The following is a 22636-nucleotide window of genomic DNA, read 5'->3' on the forward strand; positions in this document are numbered from 1 at the left end:
AGCGGATCCACAGCAGCGCCTATGAGAAACTGAGTAGCTAATAACAGTGACTTGCCAAAAAAATCCAGCACTCCTTAGGTGGGAACATTGGCCTGAGACAATCAATGACATCTAAAGTGATACCAGTAGCTGAGAAGTCTCTCCAGGTTTGAAATGCTTGAAAGGAACCTTCACTTGCATTCAATAAATCCACCAGTCCAGACTAACTTTGCCTGTGGCTCTGCAGCTTTAACTTGCTCACCTGGACATGAACTACTAAATCTTAAACTAGATCTTCAGTTTCAGACATTTTAAATAGAATAAACAGAAGCACTTTAAGTAAAAAAGGGCTTTCCATCGGCAATCTTTTTGAAAGGAGAAAAAAAAAGTAATATTGCTACCTTGTGAATTTAGTCAAAGCTTCCAAGGGATAAAGTCAAAAGGTGCCAGATTTTCATGTGATGCTTCACTGCTGAAACGGTATGAACCCACTAAAAATTGGCACAAGGTTCCCAATCACTTACATCTTGTTCATGATCTGATTAGGGGAAGCAGCACCTGTAGAAATAATCCCTGGAAAGTATTTGCCCACCTTGAAGCATGAGCACCCTTCTGTTGTCCTTTCTTGCAGTGCAACCCTCTGATAGCCAACACATGGTATTTTGGGGAAGAGGTACCTCATAAGAACAATGCTCAGTTATTTTCTTCAATAGTGTAGGTTTCTGATGCTTTAAATCCCAGACTTGAGCATAAGAACTGACTTTCAAAGTCAAGTCTGAAAGCAACACAGATGCTTTCCATCAGCAGCAAGTACACAACATACCCACTTGGAATCCCATTAGCACCTACACTAAATTAAGGATTTACTTCAAGTTGGGTTTTGCTTTAGAGCCTGGTAACAGCCAAACTGTTAAGGCGAGAAGAACTCTCCTATGCAGAGTCTTTTTTACCTCTGCCAGCACAAGGTCACGGTTTATTCTGTGACAGTCTGCTGCTCTGGCTGTCGGATGCCCCCAGGGAGTGCTAGCTACTTCACTTCATTTTGTTTGACAGGTAGGGTTCTCAGGATCCTACAGGCGCTTGACAGCCGCTGCCAGCCAGATACTCTACCTACAGGCACAAGTCTCGAGCCCGGGCAGCGGAGCTGTGCACAGACAGCAAGGCTGGGTGCTGCGCCCCTGGCTGCGGCTGTCATCTCCAGGCACGCTGCTTACGTCAACGGTTGGGGAACAGCGAGTTACTGGGAGGGTTACGCTCTCATGTGTGCCTGGCTGTACTTGGAGTTCAAAACGTACATTTTAATCAAATGAGCTGTACCATGTGGCAGACCTGCCCTTAATCGGCAAGCCAACAGCTTTCCACAGCTGAGATAGGAACTGGCCGCAGATGCCAAGCTGTGATCCGAGTCCTTAATTCAGGGAGCTCCCAGGAGGGTTCTGTTCTTCGCTGGAATAAGACCCTCTCTAGTAGAGGCTGTTGAAAAAATAACCTAGGCAACAAATCCAAGAAAGCACCTTCCATATCTGGCTACCCAAGCTTGTTCTGCAGCGGTTGGTCCAGCTATTTTGACGCAGCTCACACACAGGCAGATATTGTGCCATTTATCAAGCAGGCTCTAAAGGGAGAACATCTGCTGGCTGGACTTGCTGCTTACGCTGATTCTCAACCTTGTTTTTATGGAGAGTTGAATGCGTGAAATCTGTTTCCAAGTACCGAGAGCTCTGCATTTGTGACCTGAGATACATTAACACTTCTGATGAATGAGAGCTCCAGTGGTTCTGCATTGCAAGTGATACACCGAAGAGTGGAGGAGCACAGGTGATGAGTTACAGCAGAACTGAGCGTAGAAGGGTAAGTATGATCTAGTGCATTAGCAAGACTGATCTTTTCTCAATGAAGAAGCTGCACCTTCATCTGCCTTTACAGAAATGTTTTGCCAAACTCATTGGAAGATATGAAAATGTTCTGCACCTCACACTGCTCAGCAGCAAGGGAGAGGTCTGTGTTTCCAAGTGTCACTTTTCAGGAAGAAATGCAGCTGGCAGATCCTCCCCTTTCAATACTCGCCAGATCATTTTACAGGCATTTTTGAAAACTGAAGCTATGCTTCTTTCAGTTGCATGCTCAGTAGCTGCAAACAGCCCTGGCAGTTGACAGCAGGTAACACTGGGGAACACAACACACTGATTGTCAATTTTGAATGTGGATCCCAAGAGAATGGCAATGCTCCAGGCTCAGGCAGACTCGCTACTGCTCCAGGAGTCCCTGCAGCTTGTTTTCAATTGTATTGTCTCCTGCAAGTTGTTACCATCTCACAGAAGAGATTATCATATTCGTGCCATGACAGGCCAGGCCTGAGCTCTGAAACTCTCACAGCAGGCTGGCTCCACTTCACCCATTTCCAGGGTTAGGGGAGCAATTCTCATGTACCCAAATGAGCAAATCAGGTATTCTGATTTCACAGCCTTTCACAGCCCTTGAAAGGCCATTTATTAGGAACAGTGGTGCTCTTTAGCATAGAAAGGTTCTCATCCCAGGCACTTATTCCAAATTTGACTTGAAGAAGTATCTGGAAAGAGTTAATATTCCTCACCAATGCAAACCCCTGTTTCAGAACTCACTTTCCTCTTTGAGAGCCCAAGGTCTCACACACATGGTGGCAAAGATACCTCACCCACCCCACCTCTTCCACTAGGTACAACCCTAACAGCCTACATGTCATTAGAGGGGTATCACTCCTTGGGCTGCCAAAAGGCAACTACAGGACCCAAGCAAGCCTATACAACTACTACAGCCATCTCCCTGGCTGGCAAATGAGACACGGCTATCAAATACTCAAAGCTCAATGCAGCCTCTTGCACACCTTTTGGCAAGAGCTTGTTGTCACTTACGAGTGCTCTGCTCTGCAGAGGCAGCTCTGGGCAAGGGGACCACAGCACCCATGAGTGCCAGGTAGCCTCCGAAATGCTGACAAGGCAAGAGTGTCTCCCAGCAGAAGTTAGCAGCGCACAAATAACTAAGTCAGATTTTCTTTAGCAATAGGCACACTCCAAAGGCATCTGACAGCAGCTTTTTAATCTGTAAGAAGTAAAAAAGATGAACCAGAGAGCAGGGATTGGACTCTGTTCAGGCCTACAGTGCTGTGTCAAATCTAACTTTGGTTTTATCCTTTGAATAAATCACTGCTTGACTGGGGGTTGAATCTGAGTCAACAGGTCAAGAAAATTATCATCACTACTTTGGGATGGGAGGGAGAAGCCTGGTATTCATTATCACAAGATGCAAGGTGACTGGCAAACAGAAGACTCTTCAGTTATATTTTACCTAAGTGAGCCTCTGAAAATATTTCAGTCTTCCTCATCTTCTTGTAAAAATGGCTTTTTTGTTAACTTGTCAAGTATTTTAGTTTCTTTGCGTGATTACAAATGTTAAGATTAAACCAGCTGTATTGGGCGAAAGATTAGAAATGGTAATAAAAATAACCTGAACAAGACTTGAATTCATTACTTCTGAAATAGTTGCCTAAGGAATGTACGACTAGTCTTTGAAGTTTCTAATTAACATGACAAAAAGTTGAAAGCTATCAGTTTGGTTACTTCAGGACTTACTTTTCTTGTTACTAAAACAAAAAAACCCCACCAGAATAAGAGCTGAACATAAGGTCCTCAGGGGTTCAAACCAGCCCTGCATCTACTTCAATGTTCCCCAGCTCAGAAAAACCGCATTAAGCAAATTCAACTTGATGAGTGTTTTGGTTCTTCAATGAATACAGCAACATTTGTATTCTCTACTCCTATATTATGCTATAAATTGTTCCCTAAGTAGGTCACCAAAACGATTTCTGAATGTTTCAAGACAGATAATTTCTACGTGAACTCACAAAACAAAACCAGAGCCTTGGCTGTCAGGGCAATGACAGATCTCCATCAAACCCACTGCTGTCAAAAAAGTAAGGGGAGTGCTCTTTTTAACTTGGCATCTGCTATCATGACTCAACTCTTTGCAGAGAAATATACTATTACTCCATATGGCAGCTTCCCCAATTGTAAAAGGGCAGCCAACTTCTATGGCAATGAGAGAGCTAGCAAATTAGCAACTAAGTCTGGCACTAATGAATGCTCTGCTGCCTCAATATAAGGTAGCTGGAGGTTTCCTCACATGTTTTCTCTTTGCTTTGTTCTTGCAGAAGATGCTACAAGAAACAAACTGTGTTCCGATTCCTTTAGAGATTCAATAACCCAAATACTTCACTTCCTTCCTGATCAAAGGAAGCAGCAACTTGAGAATGCCTCATTGAGAGAGTCCCCGGTGTTATGGAGGCAGATCAGGACCGTCACCTCCTAGAGACTTCTAAGTTTCCTTCAGAGCAGGAGGTAGATTTTACCACAGCTGACCCAAATGCAGTGATGCAACCTCATCCTCATGAACTGGACGCAGAGGGAATCCAGCTTTTCCACAAGCTGGAAGGGCCCTCTGTGGAAGACAAGAACATGTAATTCATTCACTGTCCACACGCTCCCCCGTCGCATGACTGAGCTCAGAGCCGGAGTGTAGGACTGCTCGTTTGAGCGCCAGAGAAGCTATTTCGAGCTGTTTGCCCAAAGACTCATCAATAAGTCATAAGCCCCAGAATGGAAGTCAAAAGAAGGGAAAAAAAACAGTTGCTCAGGCAGAATAAATAGTAACTTCCATTGCATTCTCTTAATCTAAAAAGAGAATGAGCTGCTTCAAAACATTCCCCTCTATGGGCTGCTACGCTACAGGAACCCAACCTAGTTACATCTCCTGGAGACTTGAGGCGACTGAGACGTGCTATGGTGCAAGTTAACCACATCTTTGGGATACTAGGAAAATCATCCTGGAGGACCCAGCTACACAGAGCAGAGCCAGAAGTCACTCTCTGAGCTCCGGTCCACAGAGTGGCTGCACATGGCAGTAGTGGGGAAGAGCCTCCTTCCAGGGAGAACTGGCTGCCTGATGAGTACTTCAAGACCAATGCCCCTGAGGCACACCAGGAGTGACAGAGACAGTCTGTGGTCCAAACCAGAGGAGAACATCTCCCTGGATCTGTCGTGCCTTTATCAGATTGGCAGCCCAATCTGATAAAAAGCCTCTTCTAGAGAATGCTGTCCCTGACGTGCACCAACAGCCTCATTAATGAAACATTAGCTGCTTACGTCATTTCTCCTCTGCTTTTCCTGGAACACATCTCATTTGCCTTGGATTAAACTATCTGGGGCAGGGATGGGCCAATGCCTTTGTAAAGCACCCTGGAAGTTAAGAGCACTAGAGAAATATTAATCACTCAGCAGTTGCCATCTTTCCTGCAATCCCTTTAATTACCTCAATTCTTGCTGACAGCTCTCGCTGCCTGCTCCACCACAGGCATGCACTTTCTCTGTTCAGAACAGCTTCAGTTCATAAGCCCCACCAAACCTCATGCCCAGTTTACAGAAGAGTGTTACTGGAGCAAAGACCTTAATCTACACAGATGCAAGCAGTGGGTTTAAGGTGTTTGAAAAGTCACAAAATTCAAGAAGTCTCTGCTTCAGTCCTTCTAAGAGACACTAGAAAAGGGAATGGGAAGAAGTTTCGGCCAGACTCATGGCCCAAATCCATGAGGTCTGCCTGGTTACCCTATACACATGATATTCTGTTACTAGAGTCTTACCACATTGTGTTGGGCCAAACAAACTGAGCTAAGCACCTGCTGATCCCCGCACTGCTCTGAATGAGACAATCCTTACCTGGAGGTTGTTCAGAGGCTCCATTTTCATGACTGGTCCCAGAGTGTTGAGGGGCAGGGAGACATCAATACTTTGGTTTGGCATCAGAGGTGTGTGAATGGCCAGCGGGGTGCTCGGGATGACCCCAAAGCTAGACAAGAGAAAAACAGAGGCGATGAGAGCAGCACTGCATTGCCCAACACCTACTCCCCCTTTGCCAAGCACAAGCTAGCTCATCTTCCCATTACTCCTGAGCTGCCCCTGCTGTTACTACAGGGGAGGAACACAGCTCAAAACAGCAGACACTCAAAGTAGGACAAGGCACAGGAAACTCAATCAGGTTGGTCTTGCTGACAACATGCACCATCCTGCCCAGGAGACAAGCATCTGGGAACTCTTCCATTACCCACGCAGCACTGGCCTATGTGCCGAGCAGCAGCCTGCCCAGCAAGGAGTGGCACTTGGACTCAGACTCAGGCCTCTTGGCTCTCTCTTACAGAGCTGCATAGCACTGCAAATAGAGTATATCACACACTGCATGGCTGTTATATCATTGGGAGCATGGAAGAAGGAACTGGAGCCAACAGAACAAATAGATAGCCAAGGAGGAGTATGTGGTTTGTAACAGAGCACTGTAGAACAAATGAATCAACGCAGCCAGCTGTCTGGTCCAAAATGACAGCGTCTGGCTCTGTCGCTTGGTTTGAGACTCCTTCAGCTGGAGACATATACAACCATAGCAAAGCGAATGTTTACTTGCCCGTTCAGTCCAAGAGGTATTTAATTCCACAGGCACCTCTACTTAGTGGAGAAGAGGAAAAGCAGCTAACATTTAATATAACACTTCTGTACCATGTACCGGCTTCTTTTCGAAAGCAGATGGAAGTGCAGATGCATAAGATAGTTTTGGTGTCCACTTGTGACTGCGTTTCTCTTTAGCAGAATTCACATTAGCTCAGAGGTGACAGAACATTTACAGGACCAAAGATGTATAGATGTGTATTTTTGTTTTATGCACTAAAAACCTGATACTGTCTCTGCACAGAGTCAGCCGCATGTGTATTGCGTATGTCACTTTCAGAAACCAGTAGATGCCCCATTCTTTGTTCTCAGTTTTCACTCTAGGGAGCGGAAATAAAAATATTGTCAGCAAGGGCCTTGCCACATGATTTGCCTTCTGCAGCCATTTCACCTTGGGGGACATAAGCCCTAGTGTTTTCCCTAAGACTCAGAGGGAAAACAAAGTTGCATTTTGCTACTAAGTGGCTGTGACATTACAGCACACTAGAGCTCTAGCTTTCTTTTCTTTTTTTTTTTTTTAAAGCTTTATCCCAAGACTGCAGTGAATGTGATTAGTAGCAGCAGGAAAGGGGGAAAAGCAATAGAAACTTCCCAGTCACAAACCTTAATATTTAAACCTAAAGAGCCAGCCCACTGCAGCTCTTTCCAATGCACCAGCCACAGTGGAAAGCAGTGACAGGAGAACAGTATTTGTAGAAGAGTAAATAGTAGTAGATTGTATTGGGAGCGTGTGCTGATACCCTGCAAAAGAAACTGCTGTTTTACTGTACAGTACTTAAACTTCTTACATCCTTGAGAAGTACCATGTAGGTGTGGCTAGAACACAGCTTGATGTATGGGGAAAAATCACAAGGAAAACAGCTTTTTTTTCAGGCCAATTTGCATGAAACATTTGCATATTGCAGCTTAGCAAAACTCTCCAGAAAATATAGCAGTCCAGAGAGAACATTTACTAAGACTTACTTAGCATAATGTCTTTTGTAAGTAAATATTATTCGTCCCAAGAAATCCCAAATTTGCAAGGCTAACAGTGATATAAAGAGATGGTTTCAGTGGATCTTTAGCATAGCAAACCCTTTTCCAGTGAAAGGATATTAAGAAATACAGGGAACATTTCAGTCACAAGATATTCTTTACAGTCTTGATAAGAACTAGCTTGGTCTTTGCTCAAGATACCATACAGCAAACCGCATGATAAGCTCTAACTGGGAAGGCTATTTGTGGGAAGACATCGTGGCTGTACTGCCATGTCATGTCTTTTGGCTGAGATGGGTTTCTGAGAACAATCTGTATGCTCTAAACATTCAAGTGGCTGCTACTTCTGACAAAATTGTTCTGCTGCCAATTACAGGGAAAACATGTGCCATTGACTCTTAACTTGCAAATTCTTCATTGACAAATAGCTTTATTAATGAGACCCATACTTCCAGACAGTCTGAGGGGCAGCACAGCAATTAAGTCAGGAGGTAGAGGCATTATGGATTGATATTTGTGCAGCTCAAATGCTTGCCTGTTTACACTCTTGCTTTCCTCGGGGCACTTACTGGCTCTAAAACCACTAACCTGCCTAACAACTCATGAGGCTGCTTTAAAACGCTGCAGAGATTAAATGGGGCAGATGCCATTTCAGAGTTAGGAGAATGACGGGACCGTTTGCTGCCTGTTTCCTCACAGATTTATCAGTCTATATTTTCAGCCCTTTCACACAACTGTGGTGTGATGGAGAGTTCAGGCTGCATCATCCAGCTGTTTCCATGACTGCATTATGTACCTACATAAAAGCCCTCCCTATATCTAGCAGTGTAGACAGACTCCTTTCATAGGAGCATGCAATCTTTTTAACATAGCAGACAAAGTGTGTTGTTTTCTTACCTGTTCTTATTGAACTGAATGGCAAAGTCAGTCATGTGCTGTAAAGCCTTATTGGTAAAGTTCATCTCCATGTAGATGTGTCCCTGCCTGTGACTGAACGTGCCCGAGATCTCCAATCCTTTAGCCTTCACTGCAGGCAACCAAACCTTAACACAAGAGATGTCATTCAGCATGAGAGATCTGGCCTGAAGATAACAAACAAGTAGTTTTCCAAACAGCAGAGAAGTCCTGAGTTCGGAAATCCAGCTACATTGGCACATTAAGCCCACAGACACTAAAGAAACACTGCAGGGAATATACAACATGGGGTGTTGAAAGGATCAAGCTCACCAATGAGAAATAAGCTTGCTGCTCCTAATCCATATTTGTTCACAGCACTCACATAATTCAAAGATACTATAGCATTAGTGTGCACAAGAAACAGTGAAAGCTTGTGCCCATCACACTAATGTGAGACTTACCAAGTCTGCTGATGGACAGGCTTCTCCAAGGACTTGTTGGGCTACTAGAGGTAGGACAATACTAAAGTTTGAACCAAATAAAAATCACAGGGCTGATACTATTAGCTGTTTGGGTTCTGGATCCCCGAATCATCTTTGGGGGAAAAACCCAAACCCAAACGCAAATTTGAGTGGTGCAAAATGAAGTACTACTTAGCTCAAAATTACTGGGTTCTTTCATACTTGGTCTTACATATGGTGTAATACTTGCAAGCAGCTAAGGACCAAAAGCTTCGAGTATGCTCTGCAGTACCTTGGGATCCTAGATTTCATAGGATGACTTAAGTTTATTCATCCATTGACTATTTAATAAGAGTGCTAATTTTTGTTTATTCCCTTTCAGGCATGATAGGCTAACCCTGTGGCTGCTCCACAGCCTGTTACCAGAACCACGTTCTGTATCTCACAAACCCTGCACATGAAGCACGCTTCAGTCAGTGCATCTGTGATCTCTGTCACTAACAGAGCATTTATCCGCATTACACTGCGGCATGCTCATCCCAATCACGTGATTTCATCTTCACCATCATATTGGATTCCTTCAAATAAACGAATCTTCTATGAAAGTTGTAGCAAACTGTATCCTGCCCTCAGTTTCCTGGGGAAACTTGCTGAGAAGTAGGTCTCCAGGAAAGCTGCTCTGACAAAATTGAAATTCTCATATCTTATATAAGCCATTCTTTAGAGCAATATTGTTACAGGCAAAATGAGGGAACTGCTAAAAAAACAGAAGTCTGTAACTAACAACTAACATGGTCTCCAATACAGTCACTCTGCCTGGGAAAAAACCAGGGCATCCCTAATGGGACTGAGTTGAACTAAGGTGCCCTGATCGCACCAGAGACCCACAATAAAGGGGACAAGTGAGCAATCTCAGACTTCCTGTAGCCTAAGGTAAGGCAACATACTGAGGACGTTCATTTTCCTTACGTACAGACTTCGGAGCCACATATCCTCCAGGAGCCATGCCTATACCAGATGAGAGCTCGAAGAGATCATTGAGTCCACTGCTCACCACCGCTGGGGTGGGTGACGGGGCAAAGGTGGCTGGCACAGAGGAGGGAATGTAGGTCTGCCCCACCTGGAGGAATTAGAAAGAACAGGCACTGATTAACATCACATATGAAGAACACTACTTATTAAATAAAGCATGAACTTGGGCAATATCCTAAATATTTTAAAGCTGTTCGCAGCTTCCCCGCTGAATTATCAATAGTGTTAAATAATGCATTTGAATTCCAAAGCTCTTGGCAACTAATCCCTACGCTCGGCTGTCACCTCAACCATGCAATAGCTTTCACATTGTTTTTTTATAGCTCCAGTTATCTATTCCCACTGTAGAGGAATCATTCTTCTACATCTCTCCTCCTCATAAAGACAATATGCTTTGTGGATCTACCCTACATAAACCCAGGGAAAAGAAAAAATGCTTCAAATCTTCCCCCAACTACAACAGTCTTCAGGAACCTGCAAGATTTTGCATATCCAGAGACAGCAAGGGAGTCATGACCATATTGTGTACTCCCACCCAAAGCCAGAGCTCTGCATTCTCAGCACTGTGGTCCAAAAGGTTCATGATATGAAGCAGAACTAGCTGTCTCTGTCTGCCAGAGGACAACCTTTCTGCAAGAAGGGCAATCCTTCCCTCTCAGGACTTAAATGAAGGCACCAAAAATGCAATATTAACCTTTAGGTGCCCAGCTCCAGGTGGGACAGTCACACTCAAGTTAGACTCCCAGGTTCTCTTCTTTACTGTGAGCAGGAAGAATGACGTGCTTGAGAATAGGATTCACCAGTCAGCAGCCCAGAAAAAGGCAGAATGACTAAGGCAGGCAATAGGAAATACTGATGACAGGTCTGAGTCTGAAGTCTCACCACTGTTCTGTGTTCAGGAACCCACCTGAGATGTGGTATTTCAATCAACCGTTTGGATAGGGAGGACCAGTGGTTTTATAGAACTGCTTGGTGGGTTTATGCTGGCCCAGGAAGGCAGAGACCTGGCTTTGTAGGTATGATCTCTACAGAGTTAAGTATCTCCCGCGTCCTGGTGTGTACTGCCTGGGGGCTACAGGTGTACTGCACCACCAGCTCTCCTCTGCCTCATGCTGAAGTTAGAAAGGAATGCAAGACTTACAGGGAAAGAAGGAGAGAGAATTACTGCAGCCACAACAAGGATCTCTGAAAAGCCCTCACTCCAGAACTGAGTATGCTTTCCTCACTGAATTACTGGCTGCACAGTCCTGGGAAGAGGGACTGGAGCTTTCTCGAGGAGACTGCTTTTGGCTGTGGGCTGGAGGCACACTCCCTCCTGCCCACTGCATCTCCAATTCATCTTGCATCCTTTTCCCATGCTTTCCTGGAAGAAGCTGGTAAGCATTTGAAACCAAGGGTGCTTTGGAAGCAGCCTGAAAGTCTCCCATGTCCTGGCAAGCGCTCTAGGCACTAGGATACTCACAAAGCACAGGCACAGAGAAGGAGGCCGGTGGCAGGTAGAGTTTAACACTGACCACACGTAGTAGGAAAGCTCAGAGCACCTGATCCTGATGTCCAGGAAAAATCTTACATGGTGTTTGGGAGGAGAAAAGCATTGAGTTCAGACAAGCCTGTGGTGACACTGGGTTAGGGTTACAACAGAACAGGCTTTGTGAGTAGAGAGGTAAGCATCCTTGGCCTTTCAGCTGCCAAAGCAGTTGCACAAGGACTGCACAACTCTGCCAGTGTTAACGCTGGTGCTCAAACTAAAAGCTCTGAGAAAGAAAAGCTAAGCAGATAGAGTCAACAGCTCTGGCCCTGGCTGCTCTTAGGAAAGCCCAGGTGACAGCTGGACTCAAAGCAATATAGGTGGGGACCTGTGTGTTTCAGTTGCATTTGTCCATTTTCAAACATCTTCAGGGATTTAAAGCATCTTCCAGCACATAATGGGTGAGGGTATGTTTAAAAACCCTGAGCTTTGAGCAGCTTTTTAAATTGGGGAAAAAAATGGAATGGCACTTACTGCCGGGCTTCCTCCAATGCCCCCGCCAAGGTCACTGCCAAGCTGAAAGAGAGAAGGAGAGAGAGGAGAGAAAGACCGAGTTCATTTAAGCCAAGTGTCAGATGGCTGGAGTGGAGCTCAGTTGACTGCACTGCTGCGAGCACGTCTCACTCGCTTGCTGCATACAGGACAGACAGAAATGCAATGATGGGAAAGCACAGGGAACAGAGGGGGTTTTTTGCCATTGTGTGAGCAGAGCTATTTGGAAATTACCCCACGCACGTACTGCGGACAGGAGTGTTTTGCAGGTTAATAAGAACAAAAACTCATCCCTTCTTGCACCTGTCATCTGCACCAAAAACTCTGCGCAATTCTTCACGTTTCACGCATCAGTGCTTTCCCTTCAACCCACCACGCTGGTTGCCAGCAGTCCTGAGCAGCTCCACAAAACCCAGTGGGGTAACTGTGAAATGGAATAAAAATAAAACTGACAGGAAGCTCACTTCCTGAAAGCTTTAGTTTTCTAGGGAACAGCTACAAACTACAGGAAAACACAATGCATCTTGGCTACGTTCCTCTGACATGTGGCTCTTTTCAACAACAAGGAAGAAAGAGAACAGGATACATGCTGGCTATTACAACAGCTCAGATAGGTGGGCTTTGCCTTCCCTTTGAAGATGCCCCTCTCCCTTAGAAAGGAAAAAAAAACCCCAGCTTTATGTGTTAATGGGCCACTGAAATGGTAAAGAGACCTACGGTGCACTAGGATATTTCAGTAACCATCTCTGCCAAGCTACATGGCTACAGTTTGAAGTAACTGAAATAGGCACGGTGTACCACCTGCGCAACCCTCCATAAACACTAAATCGTCTCTGGTACCCTTCTAACAAACCATCCTGCAGCCCACCTAGAAGCTGTCCTACCATGAACTCCCTTTACAAAGCAGCCAGACCTCTTTCTCAGTGAAAAAGCCCATTTTTTGAACATCCACGCCATTCTACAAGCTTGAGAGAATTCAGTGATCAGGACAGACTCCAAAGCTGGCTACAAGTGCTGTTTGTGAGTACAACATCACTTCTGTGAATATTTATAAAGCACTTGACAGATGACTGATAGCCATGAGGAAACAAGCACAGATCGGCAGCGGTTATTTGCTACAGAGACATCTCCAGGCTTATCTGTGTCCTAGGCATTTGTTCAGAAGACCATGGTAGTTTTTTGCCTAGTGCAGGGGTTTTTTTTGGTCACATTCAGACAAGGATCATGACCTGACAACGTGCATGGAGGATGAAGCAAGTGCAAGGGCAAGGTAGGAGGAAAGGCTGGACTGGCAGACCAGAACAACACAGCTCGCCTCGTAGATGGCTTTGCTCTTCCATTTGATTAGGGTTTGGGGAGTTTGTTTGCTTTAAAAAAAAAAAAAAAAAAAAGCATTTGACAAAATGGTTCAGCTCTAGGTATGTTGTTCAAATATACGGTGATGTGTCACGATATTGAAAAAATGCACCATATAGCTAAAGCAGAAGCTTCCAGGAGTGTCTGTGCTTAGAGCCAAAAAGGCTCCAACCTTTCACCTCTGCACAAAAGACTTGGAAATTTAACTTTGTTCTGGTCCCTGCTAGCCTGTTACCTGGGATATCTCATGGCAAATACATTTTACACTGGTCAAGAGATACCATAAAGCTTCATACTTCTCTCCCTCAAAGCACAGATAAAAAGGATAAAACGCCTTGAGAACAGCAGCAAAGTTGCAGACAGTGACTTACTAGATGATAACTATCCTCCAAAAAACCTGTAAAATTTGACAAATCCTTGTGCTATTCTGGATCCCCCTTCTATCCTCTGGCATTTCTACTTCCCCTAGTCCCCACAGGAACCACCTGATGCAATATTAGCTACCATCAGTAGATGTTAAGAGAAGTACAAATCACACACAATTTGCCTTTAGTTAAGAAGCCTTCAGAGCTTTTTTCCTGTGTGAGACTTGGTTTATCCCTACTTGAAGTCATGGCAGAAATTTATAGGACATCCCTCATCTTCTGCAACGGCCACCTCTTCATACCTCAGCATGAGGCCACCTCAGCAATCCATCCTCTTGCTGCCCACGGCGGTGCATTGCGCAAGTCCAGTTTTTCTTAGCTTACTTAGGAGATAAAAGCGAGCAATTCCCAAGTCAAAAGAATCAGTCACAGACCAAAGGAAGCCAGCCAGAGGATGCAAATCCAATTAATACTGAGCTTATAAAATAGGGCTTATTACACTGTCAGGTCTCCCCCACTGAAACAGGCTGGCAGAGCAGAGTTTTGTTCTACAGACTGCTCTTTAAGCCAAGCTGTGTTTTAGATTAATACATCAGATCATTTACATCTTGTTACTGGCTCACTGAGGAGTAATAAATGCAACTATTACACCTCATCCCTATTCATAGTCTTGCACGCAGATGAACTTCACACTTTATACTGACAGGCAGTGAAGTCCAGAGGAAAAGAAAAAAGGGTGAAGAATCCAGTTCATTTCCAGATAATATTGCATGCAGGGAGGATTTCTGGTACTGTTGTCTGAAGCAGGATAAACCAGTCTTTCTCAAGCAGCAAACATTTTACAAAGGGTATTATGGAAATGACTGAATAATTCTGCATAATCAAGCCAGATGTTAACTATTCTACCATTTCCTACTACACTCATCATAAGAAGCTGCAGGCTAGGAATCCAACCTCGAAGAAACCCATACACTGGTATCTGGGTGTACTCAATGTGAAGGAGGGAAGGAATGACATATTGGGGTTCCTCAAGCTATCTGCAAGTCTTCCATTTTCCCTAGCTGTCAGGCCTTGAGGGAAAACTAGAAATTGGATTTATTGCTTGTTTTGAGTCAAGACTCCAGCTCTCACTCCCTACAAGGCAGAGAAAAAAAACCCTCACTGGCTCAGACGATTTACCATGAGCCTCCTTACATTTCTAAATTGCACCCGACATCTCTGCTTTGAGGTAGAAAAGATTCTTTCCAATGCCGGGAAGCTCTGACCTGCTCCTCCTGAAGCCACGCGTTACTCATAGGAGAGGTCTGCACACAGTAGCCTGCCGCTCTCTTGGCTCCTATGCTTGGGACCAAGCACTGCAGATGTGTGCTACAAAGCTGCAGAGCGAGCTCAAAGGAGCTGGCAGCTTCACCAGGTCCCTACAGGCAGAGCTGGCTCTACTTATATAGTGAAAAGGGAAGTGACAACGTATCTACTTCAACAGAAGTTAAAGGGGGGAAGTTAATATAGAACTAATCAGTTCCACATCAGATCTGGGGTGCACTACCCATTGCAGCAGCACAAAGTGCCTTTCTCCATTTTTCTTGCCTGTCACTCTCCCTTAGCACCAATGCTTTCCTCATTCAGAAACTACAGGTCTGGTTTACCCAATCCTCCTGCAAGATGCCCAAGACCTAACTTTATTCTAAACTCAAAATGATGAAAGAGACGTAACAGCAAAGTGTGTGAGTAAGAGGGAAGGAGGAAGACAGAGGGAACAGGAACCAATTACCCACGGAGTGTCCTCTCCCATCTGGAGTGACAGGCAGAGTGCAGAAGGAAAGAAGCAGCTATTAGTCAAGCACGAAGTGCTGCTGAACCAATTCCCAAGGGCTGGCAGCTCTAGTTAACCATTTCCATTCATCTCATGGGCAGGCAGCCACTCCTGTTGGAAGGACATCGTGAACCTGCGTTACACAAGAGCAGGCAACAGCGCCGCGGAGGAGAGGACCACGTTAATACAGCTGTCAGCCCTACTCAGGCTGAAATGCTCGCTGTGAAGGTGGGGTGGACGAAGGCTGCCACTTGATGGCCAAGGGGAATTTGTAGCACTGCAAAGCCCTCATCCTGAGCCCAAAGTTGGCTGGCTTGCCTCTTGCTGAAGAGCCCAAAGCCTCTGTCCAGGATGGAGAGCTGCCAGCTTCAGGAGATGAACAGGGAGCCTTGGCCACCAAACACATGAAGTTCTTCAAACAGGAATTCTCTTTATTCCCTTCAAACCCATCCTGCCACAACAGCACTCAAGCAGCCACATGGGTTTAAAAAAGATGCTGAGCTCAACCCTGTATCAACAAAAACAGTACTAGCACCTATTCCTAAACTGCATCAGCGTCTTTACTTTGTATTAGTTGGCTTGGATGGCATTGCAGCTGCTCTGCAGTTGAAGAGCAGTTGCCCTGTAATTTCAGCTCCGTGTAAGCAGTTATGCTGACTTATGAAGTGTAGCAGTGCTGGAGTTACTGCATTAGGAGGGTTTATTTGCATCTTAACAGCAGCTTGTAATGAAGTGACTCTGCTGAAGTGTTCATGTGATCTGGAGGGGTTACAATCACTTCTGCAACATGACGTGAGGCATTTAGAGCTCCAAAAAATAACAGGGGGGGTGGAGCCAGGGACAGAAGCTGCAACAACCACTGCTCCGCAACCGCTTTGCCTTGTGTCCATAGCATAGCCAGGGCTTTCAGAGCAGCTATGCATTTCATGAAGCCATAATTCATGGGTTAACAGGGGACAATTGCTGCCTCCTCCCTCCCTCGCACCCCAAACCAAGAGTTAAGCATCACAGCTCAAGGAGCTAGATGAGAGTGTGCACTCAGTTACCCAGCAGCAAGGAACACAAGGCATTTACCTAACAAGAATCCGGTGATGGGGCTGACTGAAATGCTGAGAGCACAGTTGCTAGCAGGCCACTTGATCTGGGCTAATCCTGTTAGAGACTTCTTAACTGCAGGACAGATCATGCATGGTCTGCATCTTCTGACATCCTGATGGGCTGTAGATATCTCATTGCAGACTCCACTGTGGCTCACACAGAGGCATTTTCAGTACCTTGTTTGCTGCCTATATTATGTGTCTGTTTTCATATTGCCAAGCCAGGCTTGCAGAGGAGAAGGGCTACTGTCCAAACCAAGGACAGCTGTATCAAAGGTGGTGGAAGACAGGTCATGTTGCCAATACCACGGCCACCAGTTTCAGCAGCACTTACTACTAATACTTTACCTTGCTGAATGATTTCCATCAGCAAATGAAACTAAGTACTAACCATTTTCATTTCCTAAAGTGTAAAAAAAAGCAGCTCTACAAAGCTCTGGTGGTCCCATTATTGTTACAGCAACAGCAGCCTTAAATCAGACATGAATGAGCAACCCACCAGAAGAGCTCCTTTTCCGTATCAGCACTGCTCCAGCAATGGACACATGCCCTTTGTCAGAAATCCTAACAGACATCCTTTGTAGATCAAACCAGAACAGCCCAGATCAAAGGAGATGCTTAGCTCCTTGTCAGAGGCTGGAGGAGCACCCCGGGGAAGCATCACATCCACTGCATAAATAGATGTTGGGGCTGACCTAGCATAGACACTCACACTGTAGTTCCAGGAAAAGGTAAATGAAGTAACTTTCCCAAGATTATACATAGCAAGTCACTTGCAGAGCCAGGAGAGGAATCTGGCACCCAGGGCAGACTGGGGGTCGCTTTTGGGCTTCCACAACTACGTGAGGCTTCCTACACTGAGTATATGAAATAACTCAGTAGAAGTTGTTTGGTTTTTTATAAAACATCGGTGAGTCCCTAATCAACCTCAACAAGCCAGGGCATTGCCCGCTAAGGCCAGACTTCGAACTCTCCACTTGAAAGCAGTCAGACAGGGAAGGAGTGACACCAGCAGCCCCTGCTCATCAGCCTTTTGGATGAGGCAGGCACTCAGGACCACTGGAGCAGGCGTTTCTTTCCAGGCTGCTAAGCCTACAGGTGCCCAGAGCCCAGGACACCCCACGGGAGAGGATGAGCTAGCACTCAGGTCCCAGCCCTTCATCACACTTCAAGGCAAGCACAGTGGTGGGATACAGCACTGAACCGTGCAGAAGAGACCCTGGGGGTCAGACTCCCCTATATCCAACCTGATTACATAGAGAGGCACAGCTCCAGCTGGAACAGCCCAAACCAGTCAAAAACTGTGGATATCCAGTGTTTATCAAAAAGCTTTACAATTCAGGACATAAATCAGTCTGACTAGCTGCCAGCCTTGAATCAATAATATTCTTGTAGATGAGTGGCTAGAGTATTAAATAAAATCCTTACATAACAGACAATCCAAGCCTGTCCATTCCTACAAATTTACTGCTCTGCCCCCGGGTTGAAAGCCAGCCTCCTTGGCTCCTGGCCACAGTGCCGTGCTCCTGTTAAACGCACGGACTCACAGCGAGCTGCACAATGTGCCGGGCAGCGCAGAGTTCTCATGCCCAATGGATTTTCAGAACAAATGAACACACAAAAAGGTTTAAAGGCAAAATGACCCTGGCTCATTACAGCACGGATAGATATCCTACAGAGCGCTGCATCAACAGTAAACCAGGAGTTGGAGGGCTGCCTATAATCTGCATGAAGTTTAGCCGCTTAAGAGCCGGCTTTAAGGGGATAAAGCATCAAACTCCAGCTCTCAGCATGCACAACTCTGCATCCGGCAATCTGCTGTCCAAGCAAGTTTTGCTTCTCCTACATTAGTGACTGGTATCACTACTTTACACTGTGGAGCTGGAGATCTCAATCAGCTTTGTAACAGTGGGCTTGGTCACCATTTTACAGAAAAGAAAGCAAAGCAGAAGAACAAGATCTGCCCAGGGTGGTAGACAGGGGCACAACCCGGAACAGATTCAGTGCTGGCTCTGTTCACTAGAGAACAGCTCTCCGTAATTCATATAGTGAGTCTGCTCGGTTATAAGCAAAGCATAGCTTGTTCTTGTACTAAAGGCCCTTTTTATCTTTTTTTTTTTTTTTTAATTGTTAACACATGCTCAGCATCTGTGCATGCACAATATGCATGTTACATCTAATACCAGTTACAGGACTCGCTGTGGAGATAAGAGTTACTCACTAAAGAAATTAACCTATCAAGCAGCTGGAGTCTCACTGGTCATGGGGATAAATATCTAGCAACGCTGAGGAAAATTCAAATGAACAATATTAATTTGGTGTTTTTCCAGTTTTACACCATGCAGTCTCTATTTAAATGCCTGGAAGAAAACAAAACCCCACAGTTTAAAAAATGGAAATGCAGAATGACATTTGCCATGGAAGTTAACGCTGCTGTTGATTTTTCTGGGTTAGTCCTGTTGGGACTTTCATTGCAAAAGCATCCCTCTGAAGACAGACATGCCCTCCAAAGACAAGGAGGTATTATCAAATACACAAGAGCTGCAACAAGTATCTGAGGGGATCAACACATGACACTGAGTGAATGTGACAAACTGGCAGAGATCCTGCCAGCAGCCTCTTCCAGACCTTCAGCTGCCTTTGAGACACTCACAGCACTGATGCAATCTCACCATCACAGCAACAGACCATGATTTCATGCATTAACTCAAGCACATCCCAAACCATTTTCTTCCACTGTAACAGAGAGGCTTATTTAGGATTTTTTTTTTTTTTTTTTTCACATACCAAACAGTTGCTTGGAAAATGGAAGCAGAGTTTAGGTTTGCTCTGCTCTGGCAATAGAGCAACTTACATCCCCGCTCAGGCTGACAGATAATGCCAGAGGCACAATGCAAAGAATACTCTGCATTCGAGTATCTCATGTTCCCCTGTCTTCTCTCAGGTCACCTGAGATCCAAAAGGGATCTGCTAGTGATGAGCAGAAAACAGGGATCAACAGTAGAGTTGGTACAAACTCTATCACTGGGACCCTTAAAAAAATTTACACTAGACAAATTCCTGTTGGGAAAACGCATACTCAATCCTTCCTTAGATCAGACCCCAACCCCATTTGGTTCCAGTACTCTTACTTAAGACTCTTTAGACAACAGGAGGGATGGGAAAAGAGAGACCAAAGCAGCACACACAGAAGACGGCAGCTGCCTCAGCATTCACAACCAAACAGGGTTACTTTCTGGTAGCACAAGGGCCCAAAGCAAAGTAAACTCTGGTTTGAGGAGGAGAGAGGGACTGCTCACACCACTCCACGCTTCATTCAAGAGTAAGGGAGCCTCAGTCTTCCCAACAAAGCAGGGGAAGAAATGCATTAAAAAAAAAGACATTAGGAGTAATGGAGAGGGAAACTTCAAAGCAGAACAAATCAGGCAGCAATATAACATAAAGCAAATTGTGTACAAGGTATCTGGAGAAGAAAGAGAAAGGGATTGCTACACTGACAGCCAGAACACCTACTGATGGGTAGAACACTGTTAAGGACAGAGGAAGAGGATTTGATTCCAGTCTCCAACCCCACTAATTGACTACATGAACAGCCCAAGTGACCACCATCCCTGGCTCCCAACCATTTTTGATCCCTGGCGAAGGGTGAAGAGCTCAGCCCTTCTTCAATGAGGCACCTTGATGCATCTCACCACCTCACCACATACACAAATCAGGCATGTGCGTACCTGCAGTCTGAGGTTGTGTTTTTGGCACCGCACAAGTGTGGCTTAATATTAACCTAGGATCCAAACACCAATCCCCTTGGCTAGCCATGCAGCCAAGACACACTGCCTAGCAATTTAGCTAATACCAGGTTAGGGTTAACTCAGCTTGATACTTGTTAAATACATGCCCACAACAATAAACAAAAGACACAGATCACATTCACTTACACACCAGTTAGGCTTATTAGGGAAGGAAAAGCCTGAGAAATAGAGTTTTATCAGGAAAAGATTCACTTATACATGCAAGGGATCAGAAGACAGGACATTTGACGCAACAGCACTTCAACAGAAAGCATTCCAGGGGGACAAAAAAAAAAATCACCAGATTTTTTTTTAGTGCTCACCCCATCTAGTAACTCAGCTGAGACACTGCTGGCCCACACAGCCCGAGGCACAGCTACTCCCCGTCCAGACATGATCACTTTATTAGATCATACTCCACAGCCCCATAGATTTACTTAAGGCTTGAGAAAAATATTAAGTAAAAGCCTAGTACCGTATCAACTAACAGCTCTACTGCCAAAGCGGGTCACTAAATTAAGCCCATTAATGCCAACTGTGAGACAACTCTTTCTCCCAAAACCAAGCTTTAGTCCTCCTGCTGTGTCCATTTATCTGTCTCTGACACTAATGAGAAACAAAGGGTTACTATAAGTGGCCTGGAAGACAGTAGACAGAGAAATTTAACTCCTAGCCATTTTGAGCCACCACAGATAGCATCATTTTCTGCAATGCCTTAACATAATTAAAAGTCCCAGTTTCTTAGTGGCATGTCATGCAATGCAGAGCAAAGGCTGCAAAAGTCACTGCTCTGGGCTCACTGTCTGCTTTCCCAGCAGCTCCAGCTTAAACCATTTCCCTATCTCCCCAGCGTAAAAGCAGTCTCCTTGTTAAATAAGCAAACTGCTGTTTAGATGGCACAGAGGCTAAAGCACATCTGACCTCTGTGAACACCAATGCCATTAAGGGTTAGGTTGTTTCCAGTTCATTAGCTCACAAAGCACTGGAACTGGAAACGTGTTTAATGTCTGCTTTAATAAGATTGTGACAAGTAAGGATTGGGGTTCATCCAGCTGCCTCCTACCTCTATTATTCAGAACTTGACTCAGAACTGGAACCGCACCTAAACCAGGCACACAGATAACCCAATCCAGCTCACGACAAGCCAAACCTCAAACCAAAGCAAGACAAAGCCACTGTAGGTCTGAAAAACACCCAACTATGTTCTCTGGGGTAGTCTTACTCAGGTTATGTGGTGCAAATACACCTAGACTGCTTCTTACCCCTGTAGGCAAGTCACCAGGGTGTTAGGGATCTGTGTGCTGTGCTCCACCCCATGGGAAGAACTCCCAGGCTGACGATTACATTCACCACTTCTCAATGCCTGGCTGCCACCAGCGTAAGACCACAGCACTGAGCTCCTCTCCACTGCTGCGGTCTCCTTGCTAAGTGATTCTCTCATTGCAGCTCATGGCCAGCTCACACCCCAGAGCAGAAGCAATGTGTAATTACTCATACTCTGGAGCTTGACCCTGTTAGTACTAGAATACCTCCTCATGAGCAGCTGCAGCATGGGGAGGACTACACAGACTGCTTCCCTCTTGACCTAACTGCAATTAAAATGTCACCGATATTAAACCGTGACATAATCTGGAGAATATACGAATGGGATGACACGGGGCTATGGCCTGCAGCCCTGAAGAGTTTTGCACTGAAATTCAGTAGGGTTGGGAAGCGGGTGGAACAAACACCTTCTTGAAAGGGAGCCTGAATCAATTACAAAGCAGTGGGACACTTTACATCCTTAAACCAACTTTTTGGTTTTCTTCTACAGACAGAAAAAGCATGTAACAAATATATCCGCTGACCATAGGGATTCTACAGCATGCAGCAACATTCATTTTATAGCAGGAAAAACCTGCTGAAAGTTGGTACAATAGCACTGGTTAAATCCTCTTGGAGTTTTAGGACTCAGCACTGGGAGCTCAGTGATCCAAGCATTACAAGCACAAATGATCAAGGCTTTGCAGAGATAAGCACAGCTCCAATTATTTCACATCAGATGAAGCTAAAGAGGATGCTGCTTACCAAGCTGTCCAGCCCTCCTCCCAGGAGGTCCACAGCACCCATCTGCATGGAGGAGACTTGGGGAACATTCACTGGGGGTCCCAGGTCCAGGTTGAGAAGGTCACCCAGAAGGTCACCCTGCGATGGAATGACCTGTGGCTGCTCCAGGTTTGTAGTGGCTGTTGTGCCCACAGGGCTATCGCCTGCATCAGTGCTATGGGTGGGAGGAATAAGAAGCAGAAGAGAGAAACATTAGTCACCTTCGGTCTCCAGATTCCCA

The 22636-nt window shown here is 45.3% G+C and overlaps 1 protein-coding gene across 3 annotated transcripts in view; it reads right to left on the minus strand.

The window, feature by feature from the left end:
• The window catches only part of AP2B1 (adaptor related protein complex 2 subunit beta 1), an 82414-nt gene that overhangs the window by 15901 nt on the left and 43877 nt on the right, over nt 1–22636 (minus strand). For 2 of the 3 annotated variants that reach the window (XM_075032551.1, XM_075032552.1), the window contains exons 14-18: nt 22378–22570; nt 11874–11915; nt 9813–9959; nt 8379–8524; nt 5727–5856 (exon numbers count right to left, since the gene is read on the minus strand). In XM_075032551.1, the coding sequence (XP_074888652.1) occupies nt 5727–5856; nt 8379–8524; nt 9813–9959; nt 11874–11915; nt 22378–22570 (658 nt within the window). The remainder of the gene's footprint in view (nt 1–5726; nt 5857–8378; nt 8525–9812; nt 9960–11873; nt 11916–22377; nt 22571–22636) is intronic. The other variant, XM_075032553.1, reaches the window with a different exon arrangement.

The sequence above is a fragment of the Buteo buteo genome, chromosome 7 (genome assembly GCF_964188355.1).
Source record: "Buteo buteo chromosome 7, bButBut1.hap1.1, whole genome shotgun sequence".
In the NCBI taxonomy this organism is placed as follows: domain Eukaryota; kingdom Metazoa; phylum Chordata; class Aves; order Accipitriformes; family Accipitridae; genus Buteo; species Buteo buteo.